The 21,472-nt window shown below is 41.6% G+C and overlaps 1 protein-coding gene across 1 annotated transcript in view; it reads right to left on the bottom strand.

The window, feature by feature from the left end:
• gramd1a.L (GRAM domain containing 1A L homeolog) overlaps positions 1–13,814 on the bottom strand; it is a 91,904-nt gene extending 78,090 nt beyond the window's left edge. The window contains exons 1-2 of the mRNA XM_041569795.1: positions 13,468–13,814; positions 4,155–5,133 (exon numbers count right to left, since the gene is read on the bottom strand). Of these exons, the coding sequence (XP_041425729.1) occupies positions 4,155–4,492 (338 nt within the window). The 5' untranslated portion in view covers positions 4,493–5,133; positions 13,468–13,814. The remainder of the gene's footprint in view (positions 1–4,154; positions 5,134–13,467) is intronic.
• Between the last annotated feature and the right edge of the window lie 7,658 nt (positions 13,815–21,472).

The following is a 21,472-nucleotide window of genomic DNA, read 5'->3' as shown; positions in this document are numbered from 1 at the left end:
AGAAAAGGTGACAACCCTAGTAACAACTGATTGCACAGGGACTGATTATTCTGCTGGTTATGAGAATTGAAGCTTTATTTATTAACCCAAGAGCTAATTTGTGTCTGTAGTGGGAAATTGTGCACAAGGTGGATCCCAGGCTGTTTGGAGAGCACTCAGTGTGATACTGGGATAAAAACCCTCTACATTGTGGGTAATAATACCTGACAGTTGCGTTTAGTACATGAAATATCCAAGCTCCTCCTCCTTCTTCTTTATCTACAGACTTCCCAAAATATTTGCTTATGTGACAAACAGTTGTGCTGTGAGCAGAACCCTCCCCACCCCCTATGGCACCCCAATTGTACCCCTGTAGATTTGGGGCCCCAGCTGTGGCAGTTGTTACAGGACCAGGGACGTACTGAAGCGGTTAGTTCCGACTCCTGAATATCAAACATTTCACAATGTGAAGGAGCAGCTGTGCAAGCAAAACACATTCTTTTTATTTTACCTGCCCCCCCTCCCGCACTCCTAATCATTAACCCTTACATGCCCACAGACACGGCTGAAGGACTTACTATCACAGTGGCCGGCAGGTGGCTGCAATCTCATTGGCTCCTGAGGCCGTTCTAAAGGAGAATATTCAATGATGTAGGGACAGAAAAAATATGTCAACCCTCAGGGGCCACAAAACATTCTATGATTCCTTGAGTATCTTTTAGGAACCAATCTATAAAAAAGAATCTTCAATGTACAGAGACTAGTAACCAAATGAATTGAGGGAAGGTAAATCAGGAAACAGACACCTTGGAGGTGACATGAGCACCATATACAACAAGGTGGATCCATGGATATTTTTTGGGCATTAGTTTCCAACTCACTGGAGCCCATTGATACAGGAATTACATGCAGGTTGGTGGTACCTTCAAGGTTCCCCGGGATCAAGAGGCGCACGACATACCGGTGCCTAATGCAACTAGGAGGAAATACAAGTACAGGTATGGGACCCGTTATCCACAATGCTTGGGACCTGGGGTTTTCTGGATAAGGGATCTTTTTTTAATTTAGATCTCTTTAACTTAAAGTATAAGTAAACCTTAAAAATAAGTGAATGTAAAATTGATGAGGGTGGTAAAATTGATGTAAATGTGGTTTTGTGATTTTGTGCTTATATATATATATATATATATAGATGTAAATATTTCTTCACAGTTATATATCTGGATACAGTGGATATTATATAGTGAATAAAGTACCCCCTCTTGTAAAATATAAGGATATTATAAGTTACCGAGGAGTTTCATGATCATATAAAAGTACGAGGCCGAGGTAACTTCTAATATCCTCATATTTTGCAACTGGGGGTACTTTATTTATTATAATACACAAATTTCAATGAGTCATGTGACTGAAATGACATTAGAACTCACCGTTTATAACTGATGACATCAGAACTCACCGTTTATAAGGATATAATTTACAGGATATTCATGGCTTTTGTGTGTATTATATATGGATTCTTGCACAAAGGAAGTGGCCTATGAACTATTATATTTCATGGAAGAATAAGGCACTGAGGTACTTGGTACCCTTTTGGATTTAATTACTATGAGGATAATGGTGTGAATAACTGTCAATCATGACTATGATGTCATTGCTTAAAGGGATACTGTCATGTGAAAAACATTTTTTTTCAAAATGAATCAGTTAATAGAATTCTGCACTGAAATCCATTTCTCAAAAGAGCAAACATATTTTTTTATATTCAATTTTGAAATCTGACATGGGGCTAGACATTTTGTCAATTTCCCAGCTGCCCCAAGTCATGTGACTTGTGCCTGAGAGAAATGCTTTCTGGCAGGCTGCTGTTTTTCCTTCTCAATGTAACTGAATGTGTCTCAGTGGGACATGGGTTTTTACTATTGAGTGTTGTTCTTAGATCTACCAGGCAGCTGTTATCTTGTGTTAGGGAGCTGTTATCTGGTTACCTTCCCATTGTTCTGTTGTTAGGCTGCTGTGGGGGGGGGGGGGTGTGATATCATTTCAACTTGCAGTACAGCAGTAAAGAGTGACTGAAGTTTATGAGAGCACAAGTCACATGCCTGGGGGCAGCTGGGAGACTGACAATATGTCTAGCCCCATGTCAGATTTCAAAATTAAATATAAAAAATCAGTTTGCTCTTTTGAAAAATGGATTTTAGTGTAGAATTCTGCTGGAACAGCCAGGGCTGGACTTACATAGCAAGCGCCCCTAGGCCAACTGTTGTTCTTGGCCCCGTCCACTCCATTTTATTTGCTCAATTTGTCATCATCGTGACCGAAACAATGGGTATTGGCACATGGGAGATTTAATAAACGATCATCTCCTGCTCATCCCCAGTATTCCTGAACCAATGTGGGTGTGGTTAGGCAGCTTGCTGCCCCCTAAAATCCTGCCTGGGCCTTGGTGGCCTCTCCACAAATCCGGGCCTGGGAGCAGCACTATAAACAGATGGATTTTGAAAAAAAAACCTTGTTTTCCCATGAGCGTATCCCTTTAAATGCAGCAAAGAATATAAAAATGTAGACCAATGGCAAACTGTCTGAAAATACCACTGCCTACAATGTATACATATAAAATATAAGCTGCTGCTTTAAATCACTAATGACATGCCCCTCCCCATTCAAAATTCTAATCAATGCAGAAGTGACATCCCCTGAACCCTATTCCTGTGCCACAGTGGGTCCTATTTGTTCCTGTAACCAACGATCCCCCATATTGTTACTCCACATTGTGTCTCAGAATGATATACATGTTAGTGGACAGGTAGGGTGCAGGATGGGGTGCCTCTCAGGAATACAGCCCTTCTACACACAGGCAGCTCTGTATTCATGGGCAGAATGTAGCTCCTTGCACTCAGGGTTGTCAGCAGCAGGGCAGGGTGCAAAGTGCAAAAATATGGGAACTTTCTCCTTTTTTCAAAATTTTGCATCCTGCCCCACCTTCAGTAAAGGAGCTTTATACATTTAGCAGTATAAAACATTTTATTTACATACATACACATTGGATAATTGTGTCCTCCATTTATTTCTGTGAGCACAAAACGACCCTTGCCTTTACAGGATTGGCATCAAAATTAATTTTGTTACTAAAGAATTGTTTATGCGGCCACGGAATTGATTTTGTGCTGACAAAAATTCCTTTTGTGACCGCGGAACAGAACCTGCTGCAGCAGAAAATCCAATGCACACAATGCAATTTTGTCTTGCACAATGACCTGGATACAAAGGGCCCTCCATAGAAACTAGGGATGCACCGAATCCAGTATTTTGGATTCAGCTGAACCCCCGAATCCTTCTTGAAAGATTCGGCCGAATACCGAACCGAATCCTAATGTGCATATGCAAATTAGGGGTGGGAAGGGAAAACATTTTTTACTTCCTTGTTTTGTGACAAAAAGTCACGCAATTTCTCTCCCTGCCCCAAATTTGCATATGCAAATTCGGTTCAGCCAGGCAGAAGGATCGGCCGAATCCGAATCCTGCTGTAAAATGCTGAATCCTGGCCGAATCCCGAACCAAATCCTGGATTCTGTGCATCCCTAATAGAAACACCCAATGAACCCCAATTATTTTTATTTATTATTGTCCAAGTACCTACAGAATTGTGACCAGGCTTTATAACCTTTTTATACATACAATCAACTCTACTATAATTATATACATACATACTAATATAGTGAGTTAGGTTGAAAAAAGACACGTCCGTCAAGTTCAACCCTTTTAAAAGGAAAACTATACCCCCAAAATGAATATTTGAGCAAAATATAGTTTATATCGAATTAAGTGACATAATAAAGAATCATTATCGAACTGTTATGTCTATTTAAGTAAATTGGCTCATGTGACCTAACATGTTTGGTTTTGTTTGTGTGCACCGTGAATCCTACGATCCCAGGGGGGCAGCCCTTATTTTTTAAAATGGCAGTTTTCTATTTATGATTACCCAATGGCACATACTACTAAAATGTTATATTATTATGAAAATGGTTCATTTACATGAAGCAGGGGTTTACATATAAGCTGTTTTATACAGAGACCTACATTGTTCGGTATAGTTTTCCTATTTTAACCTGCCTAACTGACAGTTGATCCAGAGGAAGGCAAAAAAAACTCATTTGTGCAGGGGCACTTACCAGCTTTTTGACTCTCGCCTCTTTAGCCACTTCCTAAGCAGGCCCCGGCGCCTCTTCGGTGAAGCACTTGGTGTGGAGCAGTTGGACCAAGCCTCATCCTCACTGGATGGGGTCACTTCTATAGCCGGCGGCTTCAGGTTCCTCCCTCCTACAGCTGACCCCTCTGCGTCGCTTATTCCTCCAGACTCAGGGGTCCTCTGACCCTTCTTCAACTTGAGGCGTCGCCGCCTGGCACTTGGGGTGGACGAGCAGGACCAGGATTCTGGTGGCTTTAGAGACGGCAACTGCTTGAGGGTTTCCATGGCCACAGCAAAGGAATTTGGTCTGGTGCCTCTCATTGGGTCGATGGGTAATTAAGTGTCTAGTCTTAATGGTAAGCTAGATGGTAAGCTCCTTTGGGGCAGTATCGCTGTTTAGCATCCGCATCATGAGATCCTCTACCCAAAATGTTGTAAAAATCCCCAGATTTGGAAAGTGTTGTTTGTAATGGAAAATAATGCAACATCCATCATTGCAAATTACAAAAGAAGGGAGAAAAGGCAAATAGTGAATTTCAGAATAGTGAAGTTATTTCTGTTGGATCCATCGATGACGCATTATGGGCACAAACTGCCAGCTGCGCAGCGAATATGGAAATAAGAACTCGGTGTGCACGCAGCCTGAAACTTTCACATCAAAAAAAGGTGTAAAAACAACAAAAATGTGCAAAATATCTGTTTTTGTTAAAGTTCACAGTAACACAAAATTCTCCAGTACAAGAAATTAGAAAAACAAAAAAGTTGCCGCAGTAGTAAAGTGGTGACCTATTTTCAAGGGCAAGTTAAACATAAGGAAACGCTCTAGTTCTCCGGAGTCTCCTCTGGGCCAATTTGGGTTTCCTGTGGTTTTTTCTTGAATTAAAGTTCTCCCTCTGCAGTTACTCCTTTATTCACCGACGGATTCGATTTCACCCGACTCCGACTATAAACGTCTTTATTATCTGTAAAGACAGAAAATTAACGACCATAAAATATTAGTAATTCTGTGCGACAATGAGGTCACGTTATGACGGGTAAATAGAGGAAAAGATCACGGATGTTTGGATATACCCAACAAATGCAGGGATTAAAAAGCAGGTCACGCCAATAAAGTGCTTACTGTACATTTCAAAGGAAATTGGGGGGGGGGGGTAATTGGAAAGGCTGCTGTCATCACATAATTACCATCTTCTATTAATTGCATGTCATTATTCCATCACCTGAATTTCCTGTTACATAAGAATGGTTTTTATATGATGTATAAACATTGGTACCCTCCTAAGGGTTTGTTCACCTTTAAATCAACTTTTAGTATGATGTAGAGAGGGATATTCTGAGACAATTTGTAATTGGTTTTAATTTTTTATTATTTGTGGTTTTTGACCTATTTAGCTTTTTATTCAGCAGCTCTCCAGTAAATTCAGCCATCTGGTTGCTAGGGTCCAAATTCTCATAGCAACCATGCATTGATATGAATAAGAGACTGGAATATGAATAGGAGAGGCCTGAATAGAAAGAGGAGCAATAAAAAGTAGCAATAACAATACATTTGTTTTTGGATGGGGTCAGTGACCCCCATTTGAATGCTGAAAAGAATCAGAAGGCAAATAATTTAAAAACTATAAATAATAACATACTAAAAGTTAATTTAAAGGTGAACCACCCCTTTAAAGGAAAAGCTAAAAGTAAGTAAGAGTTATCAGAAAGGTCTATATAAATACACCAGTAAACCCTCAAAGTAATGCTGCTCTGAGTCCTCTGTCAAAAGAAACAGCACATTTCTTTCCTTCTATTGTGTACTCATGGGCTTCTGTATCAGACTTACTGTTTTCAGCTTAAACCTCCAGGGCTAGGGCTTGAGCATGCTCAGTTTGCTCCTTTCCCCCTCCTCCCCTCCATGCTGTAATCTGAGCCCAGAGCTATAAGTGAGCAGGGAGAGACTCAGGAAGTGATGTCACAACAAGCTAATATGGCAGCTGCTATCCTAAGCAGAGAGCTTCTAGAGCAGTTTACTCAGGTATGCTAAAGCATTCTGCAGAATAAATCTAGTGTTATAGCTTGTACTATTGTGGCTAATCTATTGGCAATAAAATGACAGACTGTGACTTATTCCATTCCTTATTCCTGTATTCCACTTCTTAATAATACAATTCCTGCCCCCACATAATAACATCTGTAATTCAGAACTTTATTTTGCACTCTTGCTTCGTTTGGCATTACTCTTTTTTTTTTTTTGGGCTGAATTCATAGCTATTATGTGTCCGTCGCCATGGTAACGTGCATAAGCGCACACAAATGACAGCGGTAATTTCAGTTTCCCCAGCGGAGCTGATTGCTGACAACAGTTTCTTTCCTAAACATTCTCACTTTTTGTTCTTATATTCTTTTATTTTCCAACAACCCCGTCCTCTGCATTCCCCTTTAAATAGAACCTGGGCCATTTGGATCATTGCACCCTGCTTGGCTGAAGAGCTAATGCTCCAAATGGGCAGTTATTACTTGGCTCTGTATAATGATGGTCTAAGTATCTGCAGCTAATGAAAATGTTTTGCTACCCCTCCCCTTACAGTGTACATAGGCCACCTGCAGGGTTCTAGGTACAGGTATTGGATCTGTTATCTGGAAACCTGTTATGCAGAAAGCTCCGAAATACAGGATGGCCATCTCCTATATACTCCATTATAATCAAATAGAGCTATGGGACCGCTTATGCAGAATGTTTGGGACCTGGGGTTTTCCAGATATGAGATCTTTCTGTAATTTGGATCTTCATACCTTAAAGGGCACCTGTTGGGCGAAAATATTTTCCCCAACCAAAGGTGCGGGCTAATAGGACACCCACGCTGGGGGGAAACTCCATTTTGAGTGGCCATGTTGGGGCACACACATGCGCATAATGAGTTTCTGATGTAGTCTACCGAAAAATCATTTAAAGGAGAACTAAAGCCTAACTAAAAAAGTAGGCTAGAAATATTGTACATTATGTTTTGGGGTTTACTACCAGCCCAAGGCAACCACAGCCCATTAGCAGTAAAGATCTGTGTCTCCAAAGATGCCCCAGTAGCTCCCCATCTTCTTTTCTGCTGATTCACTGCACATGCTCTGTGCTGCTGTCACTTACTGAGCTTAGGGACCCACTCACAATATACAGTACACATAGAATAGAAATGTCACAATATAAGGCTGATTAGTAATTAATACACATAATTACTACATGGCAGCACAGAAACCAGTGCAATTAGCATCAGAATTGAATAATCAGCAAACCTGTAGCATCAGCTTATATTACAGCCAGGGAAGCTCATTTTCTGCTGGATAATTAGTGACGAGCCCTAAGCTTAGCTTCTCAACAGCCAATCAGAGCCCACTGAGCATGTGAGTGTCACAGACACTTTCCAAGATGGTGACCCCCTGTGACAAGTTTGAAGTCCTGGATCATTGCTGCTGCTATTAATTAATAATTATTATCTTAGTTGGAATCAAGTACAAGCTACTGTTTTATTATTCCAAAGAAAAGGGAAGTAATTTTTACAAATCATAATTATTTAATTAATATGGAGTCTACGGGAGATGGCTTTTCCGTAATTTGGAGCTTTCTGGATAACAGATCCCTTACCTGTAATTCACTTTTTTTTTTTTAATTCAGCCACTTGAGCTTGAAATGGGTTTCCTTATTTCTTATGGGGCTTGCCACACTACCGTTTGTTATCTGGACATTTTACAGCTCGGTGAATGGGCAAAAATACTGATGACTGACTGATCCCCACCCTTTTGAATGACATTGGCCTGGACTTGTGGGCACACTCTGTTCCTATCACCACCAATAATAAATAATTGTGCTGATGAGATGTGGAACTGAAACTACCTGCAAGTAACAAAGCTATCAGTGCTCTTCTGCAGTAACATTGGCATGATGCACCTCCCAGAAACTGCAGCACCCTAACTTGATTCTGGTGGTCTAACTAGAAGTCACAGGGTGCTACGGCAACAACATTTTAGGGGTCAGAAATTCACGACGGCTCAGTTGTTCACCTTTAAATTAACTGCTAGTAGGATGTAGAGAGGGATATTCTGAGACAATGTGCCATCGGTTTTCATTTTTTATTATTTGTGATTTTTGAGTTATTTAGCTTTTTATTCAGCAGCTCTCCAATTTGCAATTTCAGCCATCTGGTTGCTAGGGTCCATCTTTCCCCTAGCAACCATGCACTGATTTGATTAAGAGACTGGAATATGAATAGAAGAGGCCTGAATAGAAGATGAGTAATAAAAAATAGCAATAACAATACATTCACTTGCAGAGAATTTGTTTTGTTTTTAAGATGGGGTCAGTGACCCCCCCCCCCCCCCATTTGAAAGCTGGAAAGAGTCAGATTAATAATAATTCAAAAATTATTAAAAAAAAGACCAATTGAAAAGTTGCTTAGAATTGGTCATTCTATACAGGGTCGGACTGGGGGGGGGGACTTCTGCCCAGGGCCCCCCCTCCGAACTCCCCGGGTGCGCTGCCAGGCGTGTGCGATTGTGTGCAGGCACACCCTTCATTTTTTGTGTGGTCGCAGCAAGAAACCGTCTGAAGATCGCGGTCTGGGTCGGCGGGGCACACCGGGTTTTTTCCCAGTGTCCCGCCGGCCCAGTCCGACCCCTACTCTATAACATACTAAACGTTCACTTGAAGGTGAACTATCCCTTTAATCATTCCGTAACTCAGGCCCAGGGTAGGACTAGGTGGGGGGGTCACGGCAAGAAGAAGTAGTGCAGCGAATGGGTCCGGGGCACAGGACCCATTAGAGCCGGGGCCCATTGGCCCAGTCCGACCCTGCTCAGGTCTCTCTAACAAGGAGACAGACAAGGAGTGCGTGTATAGGACACATATAAGAGCACACGCTAGGCTACACGGATTGCATTGCTACACCATTGTCCCCATATGTAAAGTCAGCTGAGCAGGGGTGGGTAGAGTTGGTCTCCCCACAGTCTGCTGGGAATGGGCCCAGGAGGTGAGTTTGGGCAAAAGGATGAGATGTGGAGAAGGTGCCAGGACTAGAGTGTAGTTGAGCAGCAGGTTAAGACTAGTGGCAGGCTAGGGTACTGCATTTACAGGCAGGAATGGTCCGTTTAGGTTACAGGAGAGGTAATGGGTTCCTGGGGATTTAGACTACACAATATTTACACATGTAACTAATGCACTACCTGAGGGCATTACACAAGGAAATGGCCAAACAACAGTCCCAATTTCTTTTCCAAAGTGAAAATTTTGAGCTGCGTCCCTGCGTGCAGAGTTGCTTCCCTGCGTGCAGAGTTGCACCCATGCATCACAGTTGCATCCCTTAGCACCTGCCCGAGGCACCAAGAGACAAGTTTGGAGATCAGTCCTTGACCCCCCAGAGCAGCTGTCAGGATGTTTACTAAGAGGAGGCCGTTGCTCTTTAAGTGTTTGTTTATACAGAGGTGCAGAAGATTTGTACCCACCTGCCTCCCGGGCATTTATATTGGGTAACAAGATCCTAACAGGGAAGGGTGGGACAGAGTGAAACTGGATCTTGTCAGTAGACACAAGAGGGACTGTGAGACCCCCCCAACATTCCCCAAACAAATCAACACATTCACTTTAGTAACAGACTCCCATAGTTTCAAGCGGAGCAAGAATAGAAGCACAAGAGAGTGACTGAGGTATAAGGAGGGGTACATGGGGGTATAAGGAGGGGTTCATGGGGGTATAAGGAGGGGTTCATGGGGGTATAAGGAGGGGTACATGGGGGTATAAGGAGGGAAGCATGGGGGTATAAGGAGGGGTACATGGGGGTATAAGGAGGGTACATGGGGGTATAAGGAGTTGTACATGGGGGTATAAGGAGGGAAGCATGGGGGTATAAGGAGGGGTACGTGGGGGTATAAGGAGGGGTACGTGGGGGTATAAGGAGGGGTACGTGGGGGTATAAGGAGGGTACATGGGGGTATAAGGAGGGGTACATGGGGGTATAAGGAGGGTACATGGGGGTATAAGGAGGGTACATGGTGGTATAAGGAGGGGTACACGGGGTATAAGGAGGGGTACATGGGGGTATAAGGAGGGGTACATGGGGGTATAAGGAGGGGTACATGTGGGTATAAGGAGGGATACATGGGGGTATAAGGAGGGAAGCATGGGGGTATAAGGAGGGGTACATGGGGGTATCAGGAGGGGTACATGGGGGTATCAGGAGGGAAGCATGGGGGTATAAGGAGGGGTACATGGGGGTATAAGGAGGGTACATGGGGGTATAAGGAGGGGTACATGTGGGTATAAGGAGGGGTACATGGGGGTATGAGTGGGGGACAAAAAGGAGTGATGGGAAACTGAGGGTGATGGACAGAAGGCAATAAAAAGGTGCATGGATGATGTGGGGGCAGTTAATTTCCTGTGTAGAAGGGTAGAATAATATTCTAATGATTTGGGTGTGGTAGAGAGGTATGTGGATAATGTGGAGTCAAAAATGTGGGGGAACAGAAGAGTATATAAATGATATGGGGGAAAAGAAGAGTATATAAATGATATGGGGGAACAGAAGAGTATATAAATAATATGGGGGAACAGAAGAGTATATAAATGATATGGGGGAACAGAAGGGTATATAAATGATATGAGGAACAGAAGGGTATATAAATGATATGGGGGAGCAGAAGAGTATATAAATAATATGGGGGAACAGAAGAGTATATAAATGATATGGGGGAACAGAAGAGTATATAAATAATATGGGGGAACAGAAGAGTATATAAATGATATGGGGGAACAGAAGAGTATATAAATAATATGGGGAACAGAAGAGTATATAAATGATATGAGGGAACAGAAGGGTATATAAATGATATGGGGGAGCAGAAGAGTATATAAATAATATGGGGGAACAGAAGGGTATATAAATGATATGGGGGAGCAGAAGAGTATATAAATAATATGGGGGAACAGAAGAGTATATAAATGATATGGGGGAACAGAAGAGTATTTAAATGATATGGGGGAACAGAAGAGTATATAAATGATATCGGGGAACAGAAGAGTATATAAATGATATGGGGGAACAGAAGGGTATATAAATGATATGAGGGAACAGAAGGGTATATAAATGATATGGGGGAACAGAAGAGTATATAAATAATATGGGGGAACAGAAGAGTATATAAATAATATGGGGGAACAGAAGAGTATATAAATGATATGGGGGAACAGAAGAGTATATAAATAATATGGGGGAACAGAAGAGTATATAAATGATATGAGGGAACAGAAGGGTATATAAATGATATGGGGGAGCAGAAGGGTATATAAATAATATGGGGGAACAGAAGGGTATATAAATGATATGGGGGAGCAGAAGAGTATATAAATAATATGGGGGAACAGAAGAGTATATAAATGATATGGGGGAACAGAAGAGTATTTAAATGATATGGGGGAACAGAAGAGTATATAAATGATATCGGGGAACAGAAGAGTATATAAATGATATGGGGGAACAGAAGGGTATATAAATGATATGAGGGAACAGAAGGGTATATAAATGATATGGGGGAGCAGAAGAGTATATAAATAATATGGGGGAACAGAAGAGTATATAAATGATATGGGGGAACAGAAGAGTATATAAATGATATGGGGGAACAGAAGAGTATATAAATAATATGGGGGAACAGAAGAGTATATAAATGATATGGGGGAACAGAAGAGTATATAAATAATATGGGGGAACAGAAGAGTATATAAATGATATGAGGGAACAGAAGGGTATATAAATGATATGGGGGAGCAGAAGAGTATATAAATAATATGGGGGAACAGAAGGGTATATAAATGATATGGGGGAGCAGAAGAGTATATAAATAATATGGGGGAACAGAAGAGTATATAAATGATATGGGGGAACAGAAGAGTATTTAAATGATATGGGGGAACAGAAGAGTATATAAATGATATCGGGGAACAGAAGAGTATATAAATGATATGGGGGAACAGAAGGGTATATAAATGATATGAGGGAACAGAAGGGTATATAAATGATATGGGGGAACAGAAGAGTATATAAATAATATGGGGGAACAGAAGGGTATATAAATGATATGGGGGAACAGAAGGGTATATAAATGATATGGGGGAACAGAAGGGTATATAAATGATATGGGGGAACAGAAGGGTATATAAATGATATGGGGGAACAGAAGGGTATATAAATGATATGGGGGAACAGAAGGGTATATAAATGATATGGGGGAACAGAAGGGTATATAAATGATATTGAAGAACAGAAGGGTATATAAATGATATTGAAGAACAGAAGGGTATATAAATGATATGAGGGAACAGAAGGGTATATAAATAATATGGGGGAACAGAAGAGTATATAAATGATATGAGGGAATAGAAGGGTATATAAATGATATGGGGGAACAGAAGAGTATATAAATAATATGGGGGAACAGAAGAGTATATAAATGATATGAGGGAATAGAAGGGTATATAAATAATATGGGGGAACAGAAGAGTATATAAATGATATGGGGGAACAGAAGGGTATATAAATGATATGGGGGAGCAGAAGGGTATATAAATGATATTGAAGAACAGAAGGGTATATAAATGATATGAGGGAACAGAAGGGTATATAAATGATATGAGGGAACAGAAGGGTATATAAATAATATGGGGGAACAGAAGAGTATATAAATGATATGGGGGAGCAGAAGGGTATATAAATGATATTGAAGAACAGAAGGGTATATGAATAATTCGGGGGCGTAGTAAGGCGAATGCATTATATGGAGAGATGGAAGGCTCTATGATGGATATGGGGGTACACACATATGTATAAGTGATATGGGTGAAGACAATATTATAGGGGTATAAATGAAGTGGGTGGGCAGAAAGTTTGTGGGTGCACCTAACGTAAGTGTGAATGGCAATGTGACTGGGGGAGCAGCGGGACGTGTCAATGATTTAGCAGTGGGTGCAGGAATGACGTGAGACCTGCAGGGAATCTGCATTAAGTTGGGAGCAGTTTGGCTGATATTATAGACGGGGAAGCAGCAGGTGCCTTAATCATATCAGGGGTGTCTGTATAATATCTTGGGGTGCAGATGAACAATATGAGCAGCAGAATACACTGACGTTCCTTAGCAAGATGCCTGAACTCAGACAGACGTACAGACGCAAAGTGTCCCCCCCACCAGACATCCCCCACATGCAGAACTCTGACTCTTCCTAATCCATTTGGCAGCAGCAATGAGTAAAGTACTGGGCTGTAGCAGGTCTCATGACTTACCTCTCTGCAGAGCTGAAATCATTCACTGGGGGAAGGAGCTGCTGCTGCTGCTGCTGTTGGGCCTCCTGCTTCCAGGGCTGGAACTTTTACACTGACCTTGTGGCTGCTGATAAAATATTAAGGCTCAATGTTGAAACCCTTAACCCCTCGGCTGCCAGCAAGCTGCATTGGCACAGAGCTCTGTTACTACACAGATCCAGGGAATAAAGTAAGTCTGCTCAGCTGCAAGATCTCCAGGGAGCAAAAGGGAATCCCTGCAGTAGCCACTCACACTGAGCCTCAGCACATGGACCCACAGCCCTGGCCACGCCCCCTCACACACTGGTACTCACCGATTAAAGGCAAACTAACCCCAGAAGAAAAAACACGTGCGACTTATCACTTATGACAATCTAATACCAGTTCTCTCTCTCTTTCTAAATAAAATCCTTCCCTGCCTGTGCAAACTACCGAGCATTCGACTAGCTGGGCGGCAGTCATTTTATTTTATTCAGACAGGATGTCATTTCAGGCTGTCAGTTTACACGAATGATTGGTTACTTTTCATAAAGCAGCTGCTAAAAGAGCAGCTGTTATTTTATCTCTAAGGCAGGAGGGTTTTTTTTTTTTTAAAGAAAAAGTGTCTTTTTTTTTGTTTTTCCTCCAACAGGGAAAGAGTTTCACACAGAGATATATGTACTTGTGGGGTACTGAGACAGCTTCACCCAAGGAACTGCTGGGCGTTGCTAGGCAACAGGCCTCTGCGGTCAGCGAGGGACACAATGCACCCCTCCAGGGGAAGGAGATGTTCTGGGGGATGAAATCAATTAAAACTAAAAATATCCCACTTTGGACTGTGATAAAGCATTAAGGTGCCGCTCCTGTGCAATTATCCTACAGGAGTTATCACTTCCAACAGCTGCAAATCACTCATGAACCCACGATTGTGACTACTGACTGTCTACCCACTCCAGCACTTTCTACTGTCTGCGGCACTAGCAATATCTCTGTCACTTAGCATATCACTCATGTATTATAAGGGATAATGTACCCCCTACTGTAAATGATAAGGATATTAGAAGTCACTGAGGGGATGTTCTGTGACCATATAAAGGCACAAGGCTGCAGGCTGAGTTATACAGGGAACTCTGAGTATCACTCATGTATTATAAGGGATAATGTACCCCCTACTGTAAATGATAAGGATATTAGAAGTCACTGAGGGGTTGTTCTGTGACCATATAAAGGCACAAGGCTGCAGGCTGAGTTATACAGGGAACTCTGTGTATCACTCATCTATTATAAGGGATAATGTACCCCCTACTGCAAATGATAAGGATATTAGAAGTCACTGAGGGGTTGTTCTGTGACCATATAAAGGCACAAGGCTGCAGGCTGAGTTATACAGGGAACTCTGAGTATCTCTCATGTATTATAAGGGATAATGTACCCCCTACTGTAAATGATAAGGATATTAGAAGTCACTGGGTGGTTCTGTGACCATATAAAGGCACAAGGCTGCAGGCTGAGTTATACAGGGAACTCTGAGTATCACTCATGTATTATAAGGGATAATGTACCCCCTACTGTAAATGATAAGGATATTAGAAGTCACTGAGGAGTCCTGTGACCATATAAAGACACAAGGCTGCAGGCTGAGTTATACAGTGAACTCTGAGTATCACTCATGTATTATAAGGGATAATGTTCCCCCTACTGTAAATGATAAGGATATTAGAAGTCACTGAGGGGTTGTGCTGTGACCATATAAAGGCACAAGGCTGCAGGCTGAGTTATACAGGGAACTCTGAGTATCACTCATGTATTATAAGGGATAATGTACCCCCTACTGTAAATGATAAGGATATTAGAAGTAACTGGAAGTTAGAAGTTATGGGTGCATTAGGCATCTCCTGGAATGGGCAGCACAGGGCACTCCTAACAATGTGTGATATTAGCAGTGCAAAACTGCTCATATTGTGAAAAATAAAAGAATAACTAACGTGAATTGCAAAAGCAGTCAGATTTTACATGAAGTTATTTGGGTGGTTTATAATGATATTCTGATTGCCAAGAACTATGCTCATAAGTCATAATAAGACATAAGCCCTGACCACAGGCTCTAATAAACCCACAACGTGCAGCAAAACAAAAACCAGCAATGGACGACTTAGTTACCCAGAAACTAAAAGAGCCTAATCCCACCTGATCATTATAATACACGAGCAAAATCACTAATAACATAATCTTCTTAAAAAAAACTTGTTCTAATTTAAATTCTGTGCAATGTAGCCTGTACTTTACATTCATGTTCCAGCGATCTGATGTGGGAAAGATTAGTGTTCGTCAAGTAGGGACATTGCAGGCGACAAAGTTATCAATACTATATAAGTACGGGGGTAACGTCTGAAACAGCAACGGCTACAAACGGCGAGGCCCTTGTGTAAGTAACTCTAAAGGTTCAAACAAGAGTCCTGCAGCGGGTCAGGTACCCAGGGGTTACCTGCAAAAACCTGCGGTACCCTGCGGGTTTTGCGGGCAGAAGTTCAGGGTGCGGGTATAGACGCGGGTCGGCGGTTCTGCGGGTTTGTGGGTCGGGCCGCGGGTCTTCGCAATAGAGATTTTTACTAAATTTTTCTGATCACGCCTACTTCCGATGATGTCACTTCCGGTTTACAATGACAGCACTTCCTGATTCTTGATGGTCAGTGGGTCGCGGGTCCGGGTTGCGGATAAGGTACTTGCAGGTCGGGTCGGGTAGCGGGTCCAATCGGGTAAGAATGCGGGTTGCAGTCCGGGTTGCAAATTGCAGGTTGCGGGTAGGGGTTCCAAAAAATGGACATGCGCAGGACTCCGAACCTAGTTCAAGCACACAGCAGATTCGGTGAGATTTAGTCGCCTGTAACTAATCACCTCTTCTTCAGGCCCAACAATCTCCCCAGGTTGCCTTCCCCCTGCCTGCCGCCTGCTATAATGAGAAAACACCAGCGCCAATGCACTCGCGTCGCTTCAATTTCCGAAGTCGTCGAAGTTGCCTCACGAGGAAACTTCGGGCAACTTTGGAAATCGAAAAACTTGAGAGCCTACTTGTGCTTCTCCATAGCTGCACTAATCTTGATGCTTGTGCCTACTTTGGTGCATGAGTCACAACCTGCAGTGCTTGAGTCCTGTACCTAAGAGCTGATTTGGCCAGGCAGTAAATAAAAGGCTCTCTTTGTCTTTTGTACCTACAGGACAATACATTTCTTTTGCAATTTTTTTCTGTTTAATGAAGGAATCCTTCAAATACATTTCAAATAAAGTTGTTGCAAGTGCTTTAAAGGGGTTTGTTCACTTTCAAATTAACATTTAGTATGAGTGATGTTCTGAGACAATTTGCAGTTGGTCTTCATTTTTTATTATTTGTGTTTTTTTACTTATTTAGATTTTTATTCAGCAGCTCTCCAGTTTGCAATTTCAGCCATCTGGTTGCTTGGGTCCAAATTCCCCTAGCAACCATGCAGTGATTTGAATAAGAGACTGGAATATGAATAGGAGAGGCCTGAATAGAAAGATGAGTAATAAAAAGTAGCAGTAACAATATATTTTATAGCATTTTTAGATGGGGTCAGTGACTCCCGTTTGAAAGCTGAAAAGAGTTAGATGAAGAAGGCAAATATTTAAAAAAAACTATACAAAATAAATAATGAAGACCAATTGAAAAGTTGCTTAGAATTCTATAACATACTAAAAGTCAACTTAAAGGGATCCTGTCATAGGAAAACATATTTTTTACAAAATGAATCAGTTAATAGTGCTACTCCAGCAGAATTCTGCACTGAAATCCATTTCTCAAAAGAGCAAACAGATTTTTTTATATTCAATTTTGAAATCTGACATGGGGCTAGACATATTGTCAATTTCCCAGCTGCCCCTGGTCATGTGACTTGTGCCTGCACTTTAGGAGAGAAATAACAAAGTAACTAAATGTGTCTCAGTGGGACCTGGATTTTACTATTGAGTGCTGTTCTTAGATCTACCAGGCAGCTGTTATCTTGTGTTAAGCTGGCCATAGATTCCTGACAGATGTTGGCCGAAAAATCGCAAAATGTACGATCGTTCGAATCCCGCTAACTGCATGATAATTTCGAAGGATTGGTCGGACTTCCCTAAAATCGGTCGTTCGGCAAGAAGAATCGTCGCGTCTATGGGGAGCTTTAGGGAGCTGTTATCTGGTTACCTTCCCATTGTTCTTTTGTTTGGCTGCTGGGGGGGGAAAGGGAGGGGGTGATATCACTCCAACTTGCAGTACAGCAGTAAAGAGTGATTGAAGTTTATCAGAGCACAAGTCACATGACAAGGGGCAGCTGGGAAATTGACAATATGTCTAGCCCCATGTCAGATTTCAAAATTGAATATAAAAAAAATCCGTTGCTCTTTTGAGAAATGGATTTCAGTGCAGAATTCTGCTGGAGCAGCACTATTAACTGATTCATTTTGAATTTTTTTTTTCCCATGACAGTATCCCTTTAAGGGCAGAGACACACGCTGTGATTCGGGGAGATTAGTCGCCTGGCGACAAATCTCCTCTTCCTCGGGGCGACTAATATCCCAGAACTGCCTCCCGCCGGCTAGAATGTAAATCGCCGGCGGGATGGCATTTGGAGAACTTTGTTTTACGAAGTCGTCCGAAGTTTCCTCGTGAGGCAACTTTGGAAAACGAAGTGCTCGAGTGCCATCCAGCTGGCGATTTACATTCTAGCCGACCGGAGGCAGTTCGGAGAGATTATTCGCCCCGAGGAAGAGGAGATTTGTCGCCGGGTGGATAATCTCCCCGAATCACTGCGTGTGTCTCTGCCCTAAAGTTGAACGGCTCCTTTAATGAAATAAATGAATGCACATAGAAGGAATGTCCAGTGCAAACACTTCACTTTCTAAATGACTTCTGCCTGTGATACTATTTAACTTCTAATCCTTGTGGTATAACTACAAACATTCATAGCAAAACCCTCTGGAAATAGGAGAGAATTGTCCCCGGCACTTATTGTATAGAAGGCAAAATGCCAAGACCCCGAGTAGAACAATCCGACAAACCAAGGCTACTCGATAAAGATTTCCCACTGAAGGTTAAATGAAATAAACAAAGTGCTGAGACATAAGAGGCGGCCGCGTACAAATCCTGTATTTAGATCTTTCTGTGGGAGAATAAATCCCCGTCCATCAAGTCTCCATAGACTTTGTTCAGTTGAACGTCACGCTCATATCAATGGGACATATTTATACACCGGGGGTCCTGTCTGTCCCCAAACCTTTTCTGCTTCAGTCTATTCCACTAATCACAAAGAAAGGGCACAAGGGATTGAGCTTAATGGAAGGGAAAATATACATTCCGGATTCTCTATCCATGTGAACTCTGTTCCATTTACTGACCATGACTGGGACATCTTTATCTCACACCCACATGAGAAGCAATGGTATGATCAGAGTCGCCAGGTCTAGTTTTCAAAACCAGCCAAAGTCGGCTACAAAACCAGCCCAAAACTAGCCGAGAGGCACTTCAAAAGTAGCCAAAATAGCACAATATGTGCAATGAAAAAAAAAATGTAAAAATAAAAATTAGTATATGTGAAAATACGCCTTTTTCAAATTATTAGTTTCACTAATTTTTCCATGAAGCAAAATGGTACAGATTCGCCCGTCACCAGGGGACATAACTACAGAGGGGGCCCAGGAGGTATTGGGGTCCCATAAGGCACTAATTCATATACAATTTCAATAAATATTGGTAAAACAGCTCAACATCTAGACATTTTGGTGGCCAGCAGATTTTTGCCCCAAAATTGTTTGAAATTGAGGAAAGTCACTGGAAAATGCGAGAATGCTTAAAGGAAAACTATACCCCCAAAATGAACACTTAAGCAACAGATAGTTTAGATCATATTAAGTGACATATTAAATAATCTTACAGAACTGGTATATATTTTAAGTGAATATTGCCATTTTACATCTCTTGCCTTGAGTCACCATTTTGTGATGGTCTGTGTGCTGCCTCGGAGATCACCTGACCAGAAATACTGCAGCTCTAACTATAACAGGAAGAGATCACCTGACCAGAAATACTGCAGCTCTAACTGTAACAGGAAGAGATCACCTGACCAGAAATACTGCAGCTCTAACTGTAACAGGAAGAGATCACCTGACCAGAAATACTGCAGCTCTAACTGTAACAGGAAGAGATCACCTGACCAGAAATACTGCAGCTCTAACTGTAACAGGAAGAAGTGTGGAAGCAAAAGACACAACTCTGTCTGTTAATTGGCTCATGTGACCTAACAAGTATGGTTTGTTGGTGTGAATCGTTTGATCCCAGGGGGCAGCATTTATTTTTTAAAATGGCAATTTTCTATTTATGATTACCCAATGGCACACACTACTAGAAAAGTATATTATTATGAAAATGGTTTATTTACATGAAGCAGGGTTTTACATATGAGCTGTTTCTGCAATATATTGTTTGGGGGGTTTAGTTCTCCTGGAACGGGAGACTGGGGTACAGAGCCCAAAATCTGGTAACTGCTGACATCTACACAAGTCTGTCCCATTGCATGCTGGGTATTGTAGTCTTACGTTAAACTTGGCAATTGGCTAATTATTAAACAAAAACTACATTACCCAACATGCATTGGGAGACGCAGGCTTGGCACATTAGGGCAAGATAAAACTTTGGCTGGTTTCCAAAGTACAAACCAGCCAAAGGCCCAAAAAGTAGCCCAAATCCGGACCTTGGCTAGTTTGTACTTTCAAAACCCACCTGGGATTTAAATTAGTAGCCCAATTTGGCTGGAAAATCGACAACCTGGCAACCCTGGGTATGATCCACTCTCTGTCCTTGAAGGAGGTGTTCAACTTTGAATTAACTTTTAGCGGCTTATTTCTCAAAATCCACAATGCCCCTTTAACCCTAACTACTGCCCAGGACAATTTAACCCCCCCCCCCAAAAAAAAGAAAGTACCGTAGAGGGCCACTATTTGGATACACAAGAAGTTCAAATCTTAATATAACCCCATAAATACAACAAATACATCGAGTCACGTGTCAACAGCTGATATTAATCTCTAGATAAAAGTTAGGGGCATATTTATCAAGGGTCGAATTATGAATTGAAAGAACTTTGAAATTCAAATTCCAAAAGACCAACCGAAATTAAGGTTTTTTTGGTCGAATAGGTCCATATTCAGCTGAATTACAATATTACTAATTGAATTAATAGCGCATTCGATCGAATTCAATTAAGTTTTTTTCCCCAAAAAAACTTTTTTTCCCAAGTCCACCAATTAACTCCAAGTGGGTTCTAGGAGGTCCCCCATAGGCTAAAATAGTTCCGCAGGTTTTAGATGGCGAATGGTCGAAGTCGAATTTTTAAAGAGACAGTACATGATAAATTTCGATATTTGAATTTTCAATTTTTTGAATTTGAACTATTCCCTAGCCGAAGTACACAATAAATAGCTAGAAATTCGAATCTTTTTCATTCGAAAATTTACCTCGACCTTTGATAAATCTGCCCCTGAGTGAATGGAGAAGGCTGACGAGTTAATATTCTTCATATATTAAATGATCAATTCATGTTACATTGGCATTGTACTAGCAGGACTGGCAATAACAAAACAACTGCCAATAGGGAGACTGACCCAAAATGTAAGCGCTTGCAGGATTTAAATAGAGAGTTGAGGCTGTATTATTTTACGGACAGTTTATCACTGCAGAGATGACACTTTATCCTACTAAATCGCCTGCCCAGAAAGCCGATACGGCGCACCTGGCACTCGTCTTATGAACATTGTGCCTCCGGCAAAACACTCAGTGCGTTCTCACCGCTTCACATTGCGTTGCTATGAGGTCGGCGTCTTCAAATAAAATGTAACCTGATAGGACGGGGTTGGGTTTACTTTATCTCCAGTAATATTCAGTACAACATAGTGGCCTGGCATATTCTTGAATCCCAGAGCAGGTTCCTACACTCCAATCTAGGAATTAGAAGTTTGT

Source organism: Xenopus laevis, chromosome 7L, assembly GCF_017654675.1.
Source record: "Xenopus laevis strain J_2021 chromosome 7L, Xenopus_laevis_v10.1, whole genome shotgun sequence".
Classification (NCBI taxonomy): Eukaryota; Metazoa; Chordata; class Amphibia; order Anura; family Pipidae; genus Xenopus; species Xenopus laevis.
This window is presented reverse-complemented; position numbering and strand designations above follow the sequence as displayed.